This window comes from Falco cherrug, chromosome Z (assembly GCF_023634085.1).
Source record: "Falco cherrug isolate bFalChe1 chromosome Z, bFalChe1.pri, whole genome shotgun sequence".
In the NCBI taxonomy this organism is placed as follows: domain Eukaryota; kingdom Metazoa; phylum Chordata; class Aves; order Falconiformes; family Falconidae; genus Falco; species Falco cherrug.
In genome coordinates this window covers 11,614,304-11,627,624 of record NC_073720.1, presented here as the reverse complement: position 1 = coordinate 11,627,624, position 13,321 = coordinate 11,614,304, and the positions used below count along the sequence as shown (strand labels likewise).

The following is a 13,321-nucleotide window of genomic DNA, read 5'->3' as shown; positions in this document are numbered from 1 at the left end:
ATGGCCCTGCAAGGGCTGGCTCTGGCCTTTCTCCTGGTCCTTGCTCCTGTGCTGCTTGCGTGGGAACCAAAGGACTCTGGTCCCAAGAATCATGGGGAACCCAAGGAAGCAGGTAACGGTGGGTTGTGCCTCTCTTAGAGAAAAGGTTTTGATGCTCCTCTACCTGCACATTTATTATGTGGCTTTACCTCATTGAGCCCACAATGGCTGCGTTGGGGAGGTCTGAAGCTGGTGTCTGCATCAATCCTGAGACACTGGGGCATCCGTCAGGTTGTGGTGGGGTGAAGTTTTTTTGGGGGATGGAGGGAAGCAGGTCTCAGCGTGGGAGCTGCAATGTCTCTCTGGGGAGCAGGTGGTATCCCTGAGAGCAGAGGGGTGGCCAGTTCTCTGCATGGCAGACAGATGAAGCTGGGCCAATCAGAGCAGTGGTGGCCTTCCTGGGGCAATCCGGACAGCATCTCTATTGCAGAAGGCAGCGACAGTGATGGTGTTCAGGAAAGATGTGGGGAGCTGTGAGATGAATCCCTGTGTCAGCTGGGATGCCTGCTGTGTTCTGTAGTCCCTGAGGAGGTTGGGGGAGCTGTAGTTCAGGGGGGTTGTTCTTTAACAGCATTTTTGTGCTCTTTCTTTGTGTCAGGAGCACTAGCGGCACCTCCTGGGTCTTCCTCTGGAGAATATGGGCTTTCCTATGGAGACTGTGTGCTGTGTCCTGGGGTTGCCAGTACTTGTTGAGATCCCCATGGGATACAGTAGAATGGCTGGCCTTTGCACCAGGGGCTAGGGGGGTTGAGGTGTGAGTCATCCTCTCTGCAGGAAACTGGAAGAAGAAGTGGCTTGCCAAGTCATTGGATGAGTCACATTACCATGTTGCTGGTGGCTGGAAGGATGCTGCCATTCCAGCAGTGGGCAGCCCTCAGCTCTCCAGAGCAGGATAGAGCCTGTTCCCCTTGAACCATCAGCAGCTCCTGCCCCATTCTCCCATTCCTCAAGCCTGTCACTGAGAAACTGTCTTGATAGTCACAGTTCTCCCCTTGTTGGCCTGAGGAACCCCAGCTGGAGGAGGCTGTGATGGGCGCAGTAGAGACATTGGTTTCAAGTGGCTGGGGAAGATTCCTTGGAGTTGTGTCTGCAGAAGAGGTGTGGGACACCAAATTGAGGTTCTGGCTATTACCCTCCACCATGGCACCGGCAGCACTGAAGGATGCTGTTGGAGTCTGGATTATGGTTAGCCCAGCAGAGCTTCCCGCAGGGGCAGAGCTTGCTACCACCTGTCTGCAGAGGAAAGCTGTGGTGTCAAGCCAAGCTCCCTTGAGGGCTTTTGCTGTGTTATTCAAGCATCATCAAGTAAACACATCTGCCATAGACGTGTGCTTTTTCACTTTCTCTTGGTGACCTGTGCCCTTGCTAGCTGGGCATAGCCATCAACATCTGAATGACCTGCATGCACTTTCTAGACCGGACCTCAACCACAAGGGCTTGTGTTACTTGCTACACTGCCTATGGCCCAGTTTTCTCACCGTCCTCTCCCCACTGGGGACTGCATGAGACAGCCTCATGCTCGATCATATTCACTTGCTACATCCCCTCCTGTACCTTTGCCTTGGCAGCCGTTTCTTCGCTGGCTCTTTTTGTTGATTCTACTCCCTTAGGAGTGCAACCTGCTTGGCTCTGTGTCCTCTTGCATCGTGGGCCACCATCAGATTCCTGATGGAGGCAGGCTGTGTTGTTCCTGCATCCTCCGTCCTCCTTCTGTGCAAGGGTGTTTCTGCCTAGCCTTTCAGATTGTAGAGCATCTCAGGGACAGGCAGCCTTTGGGACCTGTTCCCTACAAGTACCAACAGGAAAAAACCATTCCTTCCCACAGGTGGGTATCTGCTCTTTGAAGCATGGTTCATTCTCCTGCAGCACAGGGACCTCCTCTCCTCGTGTCCCTGGTCAAATGCTTGGTGCTGGGCAGGTAGCCCAAACTCTGATGGGGTAGGAAGGATCCTGGATGTCATTCTGGGGCAGGATTGTGAGGGAATGTGTGAGGCTTCAGAGCGGTTGATTGATGGGGCAGCAGAAGGTGTGTGCTGGGGATGCATAACTAGGCTCAGACTGGGTTGAAGGGTTCGTCTGTCAAGGCTTCTGGCTGTCAAGCGTGTGATCTGAGGGTGCTGAAAGGGATCCACCTGCAGGGGAAGAAGTTTCCTATCTGGAAAGCACATGTGGTCCCAAAGGACAGGGGTGGTGGCCATTGTCCTTTGCAGTGGAGGGACAGGGTGCATGATGGAGATGATGGTGTGAAAACCTGCTACAAGATAAGGGGAGTGTGGTGATGCTGGTGTTCTAGTGTAAGGGATTGCAGCCTCATGAGTGCTGCCTGCCAGCAAGCAGACAGTTGTAGAGAGATGTGCAGCTGAAGAGGGCTGTGTCATCCTATTTTAGGGGAGGCCACCTGCTACCCTGATACCTTCTCATGCACCTGGTTTGTGCTGGGTGAGCAAATCTAGGGGACATGCCTACCAAGGCACAACAAAGCAGTCCCGTGTTGGGTGAAGTGCAGAGAAAAGGCTGGGTGCATGGGGTGGGGTGTGAGCTTTGTGGCCAGTGCTGTGAATTTACATGTGGAGGTCTGAGGACAGGCTGCTGGCAGCTGCCTCGAGGGCCAGAGGTGGGAGGGTGAGCAATGCCAGCATAGACCCTCTGGCTCTGGCTCTCCCCCAGCTCCTGTCTCTGGGGGACAGAGCGAGGGGAGAGCAGCAGCCGCCGCGCTGCTGGATCCCTCTGGCCGGGACCCCTCCACAGCACCTGTGTGGGCAGGAGGGCCACCGGGTAACCCGCCCGCTCCGCACCTGAGGGTGCAAGGAGTATTAATGTCCCTGGGGTCCAGGGCCGCATCCTGGGAGGTGCCCATCTCTGCCGCCCCTCTGAAGGGAGGGGGACCAGCAGCCCTCTGTATGGGGCCTCCTCCCCCCCGAGGACACTGCTGAGCCCAGCGGTGCTCGGGGCTCTCCCTCACGGCCTTTGCACACAGGAAGGTGTGAAGTTCCCTCCGACTGGGACCCCAGGCTGCAGTTCACCCCGGAGCAGAGCAGCTACGCCTTGAACGATTCGGTGCAGCTGAGCTGTGCTGGGGAGTATGTGCCATCGGTCCCCCACATCAGATGCGTTTCCAGAGGGATGCAGGCCTTGTGGAACGGGACTGCTACCTGCAAGGGTAAGCATAGCCCCCATCACCCTGACCCGGGGTCCTGCCCTGGGGGCAGACCCCCCGTGACATGGTCGTGCTCCAGCCTCACCTGGTGACAGGCCAGCAGCGGGAGATGCAGACGCTTTGGCTTTCTCCACTGTCCTGGCAGTGTCCGGGCATCTTCTATCTCAGTCCCTTGCTGCGGGCAGCTGCCGGGTCTGTGCTCCTGGGGAGGGGTTCCAAGGGGGAAGCCTTGCTGGCCAGCGTCTTCTGGCTCCAGATGGAGAGCTGCAGCTGCGAGGCTGGGAGGAGGAGGAGGAGCAGTTAGAGGGCTGCAGCTTGAGGCTTCGGCTCTTTGAGCTGCGCGAGAGTCCCGTGTTCCCCTGGGAAGCCTCTCTGAGGGTTGGGTGAGCTCTGGTGGGGGAGGCTGTCAGTGCTGCACTGTTCAGCTGGACACGAGGGGGGCCAAGAGAACAGGGTGTCAAGCACCCCATGCGTAGCTGGAACCCAGGGAAGGCTTGGGAGTCCTGGAGATAGGGGTGATGACAAGCCCTGTGCCCCTGGACAGTGCCTGCACACGCGGTGCTCCCAGAGGCGCTCCCTCGGCTCTGTGTCAGGGTGAGTGGTCAGAGTCATGGGGAGGAGAGAGCTGTCCCAAGCCTCCTCTTGTCACCTCCCCAAAATACCCCTCACCCAATCTTACCTCTGATGGACACATGCCAACGGCCTGTTTGGTGGGACCCAAGACCCCAGAGGGCACCAGTGCTTGGGCATGACAAACAGAATGAGGAAGTGACTCTGAGCTGCAGCGGTGGTTTCCAGCCACCCTTCACCCACGTCCAACGTGCAGGGGAGCTCAGCCACTGAACTACTCTGCATCTGTAAATGGAGATGCGTGGCTCAGGAGGAAAAGCAGTGATGCCGGGGTCCCCATTCGGGGAAACATAGTGTACATGGGTAAGCAGGGTGTCAGGAGGTGCCTCCTAAGGAGCTTCTGTGGTCAAATCCCACCCCATTCATCCATCTCTGAGCACTGACCATCACCACTGTGGACAGGGATGCGCTTCTGATGCCTGATCAGGGCCACTCAGATCTCCCTGTTTCTGATACCTGGGACCTTTCCTCAACTGAATTCTGGCACATCCTCATCCACCACCTTCCTGGTCAGGCCCCAGCCCTGGCTGACCCTCACCCACAAGGAGAGCTCCATCCTAACAAGCCCCACTGAGGGGTCACATCCTGTCAGATGGGTGCGTCACCTTCCCTCTCCCTTCAGGGACCAGAGGAATTGCTGGGGATTGCTGATACCCCACCACCTACCCCTGACCCTCCTCAAAACATCCTGACCCAACTAACACCCACCTTCACCTCTACCAGAAATGTGCCAAAGGCCCCGCTGGGACTCAAGGCTCCGACTGACACCAGACCAGAAAAATTACAGGAAGAACGAAGAAGTGATGCTGAGTTGCACTGATGGTTTCCAGCCAACCTTCACCCATGTCAAATGTGCGAGGGAAGTGCAGTCCATCAGTCACGGGAAACCTGTATACAGAGAGGTTTGGAATGGAAGGGACAGCAGAGGCAGATGGATCAACATTCAGCCCATGTTAAATGTGGAGTGCATTGGTAAGGGAGGCATCAGGAGCTCTCCTGACTGCCCCACTCTGCCCTTCTTGAGCTGTCCTCCAGCTGTACCTGCACGGGAGGTTCCAGGCTGTCTGCCTGCCTGGGGAAATTGTATATGCCGCTGAAGGCGGTGTTAAGGCAGCCCCTGAGCCTGCCCTGTTCCTGCCCCAGGGCTCTCGGGAGCCTTGGTGGGAGGTGGCTGGTACCAGCCTCTGTTTCTCAGTGTCCCACAAGGAAGGGGCTTTGGAATTGAGGTAGGGGGTAGTGGACAGAGCTGCCCATGCCAGGCAAAGAGCCCAGTATGCAGGGCTCCAGGCTGTGGTTTGTGGGTGGCTGGGATGTTCCTGGTCAAGGTGTGTGGGTGGCGTGGGGTTCCCTGAGGGCTTCTGGCAAGAGCATGTGCAAAGAAGACATGGGCTACAGCGCTGTAGGTCTGACAGGCATTTGTGGCGCAGGTCGTTCAGGGTTTGGGGGATCACAGGACTCTGCTCCCTGTGTCCTCTCAACCTGTACAGGCAGGGCAAAGTCCTGGCCTCCTCTTCATGTGTTGGTCTCCCCTCCCAGTCTCTGCTGCATGCTATCATTGCAGCAGACAGCTTTTGGGTTCAGGCTTTGTTGCCTTCTCAGGTGGATTCAACATGTTGTCCTCCATGAGGGATGAACAGGGCACCAAGATCAAATGCTGGTCCATCAGTCTCCATGCAAATGCGAGTCCCTTGTGGGTGCTCCCAGTCCCTAGAGCTCCAGCTCCTCCTGGCCTTTTCCCAGAGGCGTACGGGAAGCAGCATAGAGCCCTTCTTGGCCTCGTCCCCTCGCTGAGGATGTGGTGTGGGAGGGCTGCTATGTATGGTGATCTGGAGCTCCATCCCTCACCCTGCTGTGCCAGCAGTGGGATCCCCTACTCCATCCCCTGGCATGCCCTGTGGGGCCACCATCTGCCCTGCTAAAGCCTTCCCATCTTGTTGGTGCAGAGAAATGCCAGAAGCCCCAGTGGGACCCCAAGTTTATCTTTGACCAAGATCAGGACACCTTTAACCCAAATGAAGTGGTGAAGATGAGATGCCCTGAGGGGCACTGGCCTCCTCCCATGGAGATCAAATGCATGAAGCTGGACCCAGAGGAAGGCTCCATGATTCCTCAGAGCAGCTGGTTTGTAAGGAACAGCACGGGTCTCTGGCACCGTGTGAAGGGGAGCTTGACCTGTGTGGGTAAGTGAGCAAACCAGCAACACTCTCAGTGCTCAGTCTGTTCTCCCCAGGCAGGGAGAGCAGTGCTGCATGTGTCCTACAGTATTAGTATCCTGTGTTTGGGGTGGTCAGGGCATGGCGCAGGCATTCACTCCAGAGAAAACTTCTGCTGATGCACCCCAGGTTTGTGTCCCCACTGCTGGCAGCTGGGGCACCCTGCACAGTGCTGAGGGGGACATGCCCTTGCTGCTGTGTGTAGTGTGCCGGGCAGTGTGTCCAGGCAGTCAGATAGGTCTGCTTGGAGAAGATAACGATAGCCGAGAAGCAGGAAGACAGGGACCTGCTCTGAATGCTGGGTTTGTTGAAAGGGACAAGTCACCAGATCAGGTGCTAGCCCCAGGGTGGAAGCTGCATACAAGTGCTTGCTCTTACCCTCCCACACAACCACTGCGGCACCCAGAGTACCCCTGGGAATGTTCCAGGGCCAGAGGAAGGCTCAGGCAGTGCCGGAGTGTGGTCTGCAAGAAGGCGGGATGACCTGATCCCCACTGTGCTGGGGACACGCTAGTGAGGGAGCGGTGGGGATGATGGAGGTTGGATGGAAGGCTGGGAGGGGAAGGGAAGGGAGTGACCCTCTCGCAATGTTTCCTTCACAGATGTCCTCCAGGTTGTCCCTGAGACCTTGGAGATTTCAAGCACCAGCATCAAACTGAACTGGACCTGCAGGCTCCCTGACACCTGCCAGCACATTCGGGCCACATGCCGTCTGGAAGAGCCTTCCTCCCCTCCCTGTGAAGCTGAGGAGGTGAAGGGAGAGGAGCTGCTACGTGGCTGGAAGGGAACATTTTCCTGTCCACCTCTGCAGCCCTTCACTGTCTACACCGTCACCATCTCACTGCCACCCAGCACGATCCTGTACACACGGCTTCTGAGGACGAAGGAAACGGGTATGCTTACACGAGATGTAAAGGTGCCCTTTGCCTGGCAGCTCAGCCTGATCATCTGCTCCCTGCAGTGATGGTCCTGGGATCAGGGCTGCTTAGATCCCGTGGGGCTGTGGGGAAGGGGCTGTGCAGGGCCCTGGAGCACAGCATGTCCCCCCCTCACTCTTCCCTTCCTCATTGCTGCTGCTGTGGCTCATGCAGCCTTTGTGGGGGAAAAATCCTTGCTGGCCGCATGTGTGATCCCATCCTCCTGCTCTTCCAGTGCCGGACAAACTGGAGAAGCTGAGGCTGGATCCCAACACAGGGTCCCTCAAGTGGAAGGCACTGCCCTCCTGCAAAGGGGAGATCATTGGATACCAGGTACCAGGGGACCACAGAGTCCCCGTGGTCACCCTTACCTTGCCAGGCACCTCCTTGCCTGGAGCTCTGTGGAGACAGCCTGGGGAGAGGTGTGAGCCTTCCTCAGCCAGGGTCCACCAGCTCTACAGCACTGTAGTTGTTCTGGTGGAGTCAGGTCCCCTCCTGTACCCAGCCAGCTGTAGCACCCCTCTCTCCAGAGCTGCCCAGAGCAGGAGTGGGAGATTGGTGCTGCTCCCAACCAGCTCCCTGTCCTTTCTCTAGCTGAACATCACGGCCAGGAGAGCACATGATGGCAGCTTCCTTGAATTCAAGCAAGTGTTGGTGAATCAGTCTGTCACCAAGTACACGCTGCCTCATCAGGCACCTGGAAGCAAATATTTGGTGACAGTGCAGGGCCTCACGGCAGCTGGTTCTGGGGCTGCATCGCTGCTGGAATTTCAAACCTACGTCTCAGGTAATGTTTTTTCTGCCCTGAGTCTGGCTGAGGTGGTCTCCTGGGAGCAAGTGCTGAGCATGGATCAGCTTCCAGAGCTGTGTGTGTACCCCTCCTGTCCCCACCAAGACAGAGGCAGGGAACATGGGCCCCCTGAGAGCCTGACTCAGCAGTGGGGGCTGTGGGGCTGGGTGAGTCCTGCTTTGAGGGGGTCCATCATCTTGTCCCCAGAGCTGCTGCATTGCTTCAACCCCTGTTTGTGCCTGCAAGAACAGAGGGGGGCCCTCCACTCTTCCACCAAAGAAGACGATACCCATCCCTGCTTTTGGGTACACTTGGGGCTCAGGGTCATGGGGTCTGTGAGTCCTCTTGCTGTGCACAGCTTGATTGAGTGGGCTTCCATATCCCCCGACTATGTACAGGAGATGGGCCTCCAAGGCCTCCCTCCTTCTGCCTTGCCCAGCATATGTGAAGGCAAGGGAAGGCTGTGCCTCGCTGCCCATCCCTGCAGCAGCCAGGACAGCAGAGCCTGGACACACGTGTCTACACATATGCACATGCCCAATGCCAAGGTCGGGGTCATTGCTGACGCATGGCCCAGGCTGTGGCACACACTCCCAGCTGTGTGTTAGTTGCAGGGCAGCCTCTGGACTTGTGGCCTGGGCTGGTGGTCATTGTGGTGGTGGTGGTGGTGCTGGTCCTCCTGTCTGCAGGGATCCTGTGGCTTGTGCTGTCCAGGTGAGTAGGCAGGAGACTTGGAGCTGCTGCTCTGCCTCAGGCCATGCTGTGCTGTGGGGTGGCTGGGGATTGAAAGGGCTGATCCCACCCTTCTGCAGGTGCAGAGGATGCAGCTGCGTGGTTCTACCATAGCAGGGCTCCTGGCTGGGGCTCATAAGCATTTTCCGTGGGGCTGGAGCAGGAACCATGTGTGCTCAGGGACCCCCCAGCTTCTTGGTGTTGCAGCCACCGCTGCTATCTCCTGGAATCTTGGTGGGCAATGCCTGCCAGGTCATGAGTGGCCCAGAGGGAGGGTGTGCAGAGCCCTCCATGCCTCTGCCGCTGGGTTCAGCAGGGATTTGGGTCAGGTCAGCTTCTCCCCTAACTCAGGACCACCCTTTGCCTTCCCAGGAAAAGAAAAGCCTTGCCCAGCAAAGCTGAGGATGACCATTATACAGGTAGGATCCCCACCACAGAGATGGCTGTAAGGCTGGGGTTGGAGTTGGATGGGGAGCAGGTCTATTGTAGAAGAGCCTGTTGTGACCCCGGGGTGGTTTCAGGCAGCCCACCTGCCTCTGGGTGACCTGCCAGAGCAGTGTGTCCCACACTATCCCTTGGCTATCCCCAGCCAAGAGCCTTCTCCTTCTGCCTCTTCCAGCAGCTCTGGCTGGTGTCCCCCTGCAGGGCCAGTAAGGGTTGGGACCTGCCCCTCATGCTTGCCCTGCTCAGGGGAGCAGCACCCTGCCAGTGTTTGTCCCAGGGTGTCCCACAGCCTCCAGCGCTGCTGCCTGTCTGGGTCTGCCCTGCTCCTTCTCCTGCGGCCCCTGGTCCCTCAGACTGTTTCTGTTGTGTTGTCCCCCCAGAGCTTCAGCCTTATGAGAATCTGGATACTTACTGCATGATAAGAGAGACTCTTCTGGCAGTGGAAGACGCGGGTAGGAAATGTATTGCCCTGCCTGTGTTCCCACACATGTCAGGGACAGGTTGGAAAATGGCAGTTGTGATGATGTGAACTCTCCATGCTGCTGAGGGTACACAGCAGCTTCTGCCCTGGGTGTCCTTGGTCTCTGCAGGTAAAGGTGGCTGGTCTGGAGAGCTGTTGCCCAAGACCCTGCCTACCCCGAGGTCCTCAAGAAAGTCAGAGCAATGAGGGAGAGAAGATGGAGCAGATGTCTGAGGCTCAGTGCTGATGGCAATTCCCATATCCCCTTCTTGAGGCTTGGTCCTCCACCACTGGAAGCAGGGCCCAGTCTGTGCTGGATTATTGCTCCCCCTTCAATTTGCTCCCTTATCAGGCTCAACTGTCCTCTGTCACAGAGCAGGAGCATCCCAAGGCCTGGGATGACCTGCTTGTGCCAGCAAGGACATGTTCTGGTAGTCCTCCAGCATCCTGGAAAAGCTGCCTGACCCTCATCCTGTTGCCCTGCAACTGTCCTCTAAGACTGAAGCAACTCTCTGGGTCCCAACCCCTCTTTCCCCACTCTGAATCCCCACATCCATCTAGACCTCCACCTCTGCTTGAGTTTGGCCCAGTCACACTGTCCTTGCAGCTGTGCTGCTGTGTCCAAAAAACCAATAAATTGTTCTGGTTTGCAGGGGATGCTTGCCCCACAGCAGCTCTCATCTTTGTCTTGGTTCCTCCCTGTTTTGTGTGTGAAAATCCTATGAATCTTCATGGAGGATGGACTAGGCTTTTCCAGACCCAGGTAGCCCTGAGGAAGCACACCTGAGAAATGGCGTGCTCCCAGTGCAATGCTTTGTGTTGCTCTTTCCCTCCTCCCCATCCTACAGGTAGTACAGTCCCAGCCACACCTAGCTGGACCTCTGTGTCCATCTGTGACACCTTCTGTGGGTCCTGGTGCTTATTTTCCATTTTGTGAGGTGCAGTTGACCCTGGCCCTCCTGGGAAATTCCCATCCTGCAGCCTTTGGATCTACTCATCTCAGTGACTGCTGCTGCCTCAACGTGGCCACCAGCAGCCACTGCCTATCCTGCATTACGGGATGCTGGTGCCCAGTGCAGCTTGGAGGTTGAGCAACAGCCTGCAGTTCCTCCTTGGTGACAAGCACACTGCTTGAAGATGGGGCAATTGACCACCATCTCTTCTCCAGCCTTTTTATTGGCCTGGGATGACCTACATGTGACAGTAAAGACATGTTTTGACAGTCCTTCATATGAGCTGTCCAATCAGCACCGTTATACATGCAGCTGGGCACTTGGACAAAACATCTCCTTCAGTGGAATTTCATTGGTGTGACCTGCATTCCTGATGGAGCTGCTCTCGATAGGTGCTGGGAAGAGAGGGAAAGAGGGGGCTTAACAACTATATTGGGTCTGGCTGAGCCCCCCAGCAGCCCTCATAGTGCTGTGCTTTGTGCTGATAGCAAGAAAGGCGGTGATAACACACTGGTGTTTGGGCTACTGCTGAGCAGCACTCACACAGCATCTAGGCTGTCCCTCCAACATTCCCCCCTCACCAGCAGGCTGGGGGTGGGCAGGATCTTGCATAATTTTTGGTTTTGCTTTCATTAAACTGCCTTTATCTTGACCCACAAGGTTTCTTCATATTATTTTCTTATTTTCTGCTGAGCAGGGTAGAGATAGAGCTGCTTGGTGGGCAGATGGCATCCAACCAAGGTCAGCCCACCACAGTCCTTTCTGGCACCCAATGTCAAGCTTGAGACAGCGGCAGTTGTATACAAAGTGAGCCATAGCTGTGGTAGTTATCAAGTGGATCAAGTGCAAGCTCCTGTGTGGGTCATGGAGTCTGCTAGGTGGACGGCTTATCTCTATTTTGCGAAGTTTGGGAACGAGTCAAGGGAAACAACGGCTGTGTGCTTTGCCCTGACATAGATGGCCTTTCTGCGCTGTGGGAGTGATTTTGTGGGGGGGGTGAAGGAACTTGGGGCTGAGCTAGCACAAACAATGACAATGTGCTTTGCCCTGGCATTGATGCCTTTGCTGTCCTAGGGTAGCTATCTTGTGGAGAAGATGAGGGAATACACCTGCCTCTCCGTGCCCAGGACTGATGTGGATGGTTTTGTTATGCGGGGTCCTGAGGTCCTGGCTCACCCTTATGTGAGCTGTTCAATACTGTTACTAAATACTGTTGGCATATTATGGGTTTTGTGGACTTTGGTCTCACCCCGGTGTAAGAGGAGACAACTTCTGTGTGAGGCAATACAGAAATGTGCCCTGAGACGGCGGTCCCGGGGTGGCAATGTGTGTGGAAAGATTTAGGCAGATTCCTAGGATGGGCATCACTTCCCATAGCCAGGGGCTTTGCACCTGATGGATGCACTCTGTGCTGGGTAACCAGCTGGCTGGGTGGCTGAGCCCAGAGAGTGGTGGGGAATGGAGCTACATCCAGCTGGTGGCCGGTCACAGGTGGTGTTCCCCAGGGCTCGGTGCTGGGGCCAGTCCTGTTCCGTATCTTTATCAGTGATCTGGACGAGGGGATCTAGCACACCCTCACCAAGTTCACAGGTGACCCCCAGCTGGGGGGAGCATTGATCTGCGGGAGGGCAGGAGGCTCTGCAGGGGGGTCTGGGCAGGCTGGAGCGATGGGCCCAGGCCAGTTGTGTGAGGGTCAACCAGGCTCAGTGCCGGGTCCTGTCCGTGGGTCACACCAGCCCCCACAGCGCTGCGGGCTGGGGGCAGGGGGCTGGGAACTGCCTGGGGGGAAAGGGCCTGGGGGGGCTGGTCGGCAGCCGGCTGGGCATGAGCCCCCCGTGTGCCCAGGTGGCCAAGGAGGCCAGCAGCACCCTGGCTGGTGCCGGGAACAGCGTGGCCAGCAGGGCCAGGGCAGTGCTGTCCCCCTGCACTGGGCACTGGCGAGGCCGCCCCTCGACTCCTGTGTTCAGGTTGGGCCCCTCACTGCCAGGGGGACGCAGAGGGGCTGCAGCGTGTCCAGAGACGGGCAGGGGGCTGGGCTAAGGCTCCGGTGCTAGGCTAATGGGGCCAATGATCAGCAACTGTGAGGCAAAGAAGCCCAACAGCTGGGATCCCTTGCTAGAACCTGAGGATCCGGGAGAAGCATTGGAAAAGAGGCAGCAATCTGCAGTCTCTGGAGACAGCTCCTTTCAGGTGTGAGGGCGAGAGATCCATTCAAGGAAGCTCTCACGAACTCCCCAGGAAAGTGGACTACTGCACATGAAGGCATCCAGTACCTGAGGGAACTAGCAGTACTAGCAGCCATCTACAACGATCTAGACAATGAGGAGGTCTCCAAAGATCCAGAGGATGTCCTGTGCACACGGGCCATGTGAGGAAGGTGATTCAAAGTGCCCCGATATCACATTCTAACAGCTTGGCAGCGATGTATTGCCTGGGTATGGGTACACCAGCTGTGGAGAAACTGTCTTCTTGGCTCCAAAACTTGGAAGAACATCTCTGCGCTCCCTCATCCCTACGGGCCAGCACCTTGGCTGTCAGGGGCGCCCCAAGAAACGCGTGCTCTGCTGCCCCAACCAGAGGGAAAGGGAGCCCCAGGCACGTGCCGCACGGTGCACTGTAGTTCTGCCTGCGTGAGCAGGAGAGGACATGAGGAGGTGGGATGGTGAACCCACCTTTAAGCGGGAAGCCTGTGTTAATGAACCGAGAGGGAAGACGGCTGTTAAGAAGGGGTCACCCACGAGAGCTGTCGGCACAGTGGCTGCAGAGACACAAGAAGGTAATCAACGGTCTGCCAGACACAGAAGAACTGAGGTCAGCTCTCCTGATCCTGGTGAGGGGACTTCTGGTCCGGCACTGCAAGGGTCAGACAGTGAGTACTCTGAGCAGGAACAGGAATGGAGGGTCCCTGCCTTCAGGCAGGTGGAGGAAAGGGGTGACCGGGTATACTGGGCCATGTGGATTCGATGGCCTGGCACATCAGAGCCAC

At 56.9% G+C, this 13,321-nt stretch overlaps 1 protein-coding gene and 1 long non-coding RNA gene across 2 annotated transcripts; both read left to right on the top strand.

The window, feature by feature from the left end:
* On the top strand, positions 1–7,003 carry LOC129734729 (uncharacterized). Its single transcript, XM_055699304.1, has 4 exons — positions 1–112; positions 3,017–3,199; positions 5,770–6,006; positions 6,642–7,003. The coding sequence occupies exons 1-4, from the start codon at positions 1–3 to the stop codon at positions 7,001–7,003; spliced, it is 894 nt and encodes a 297-aa protein (XP_055555279.1).
* A 1,349-nt stretch (positions 7,004–8,352) lies between these two features.
* LOC129734701 (uncharacterized) lies at positions 8,353–9,377 on the top strand. Its single transcript, XR_008730208.1, has 3 exons — positions 8,353–8,460; positions 8,851–8,897; positions 9,303–9,377. It is a non-coding gene; the product is annotated as an uncharacterized LOC129734701 (long non-coding RNA).
* The last annotated feature ends 3,944 nt before the right edge of the window (positions 9,378–13,321 follow it).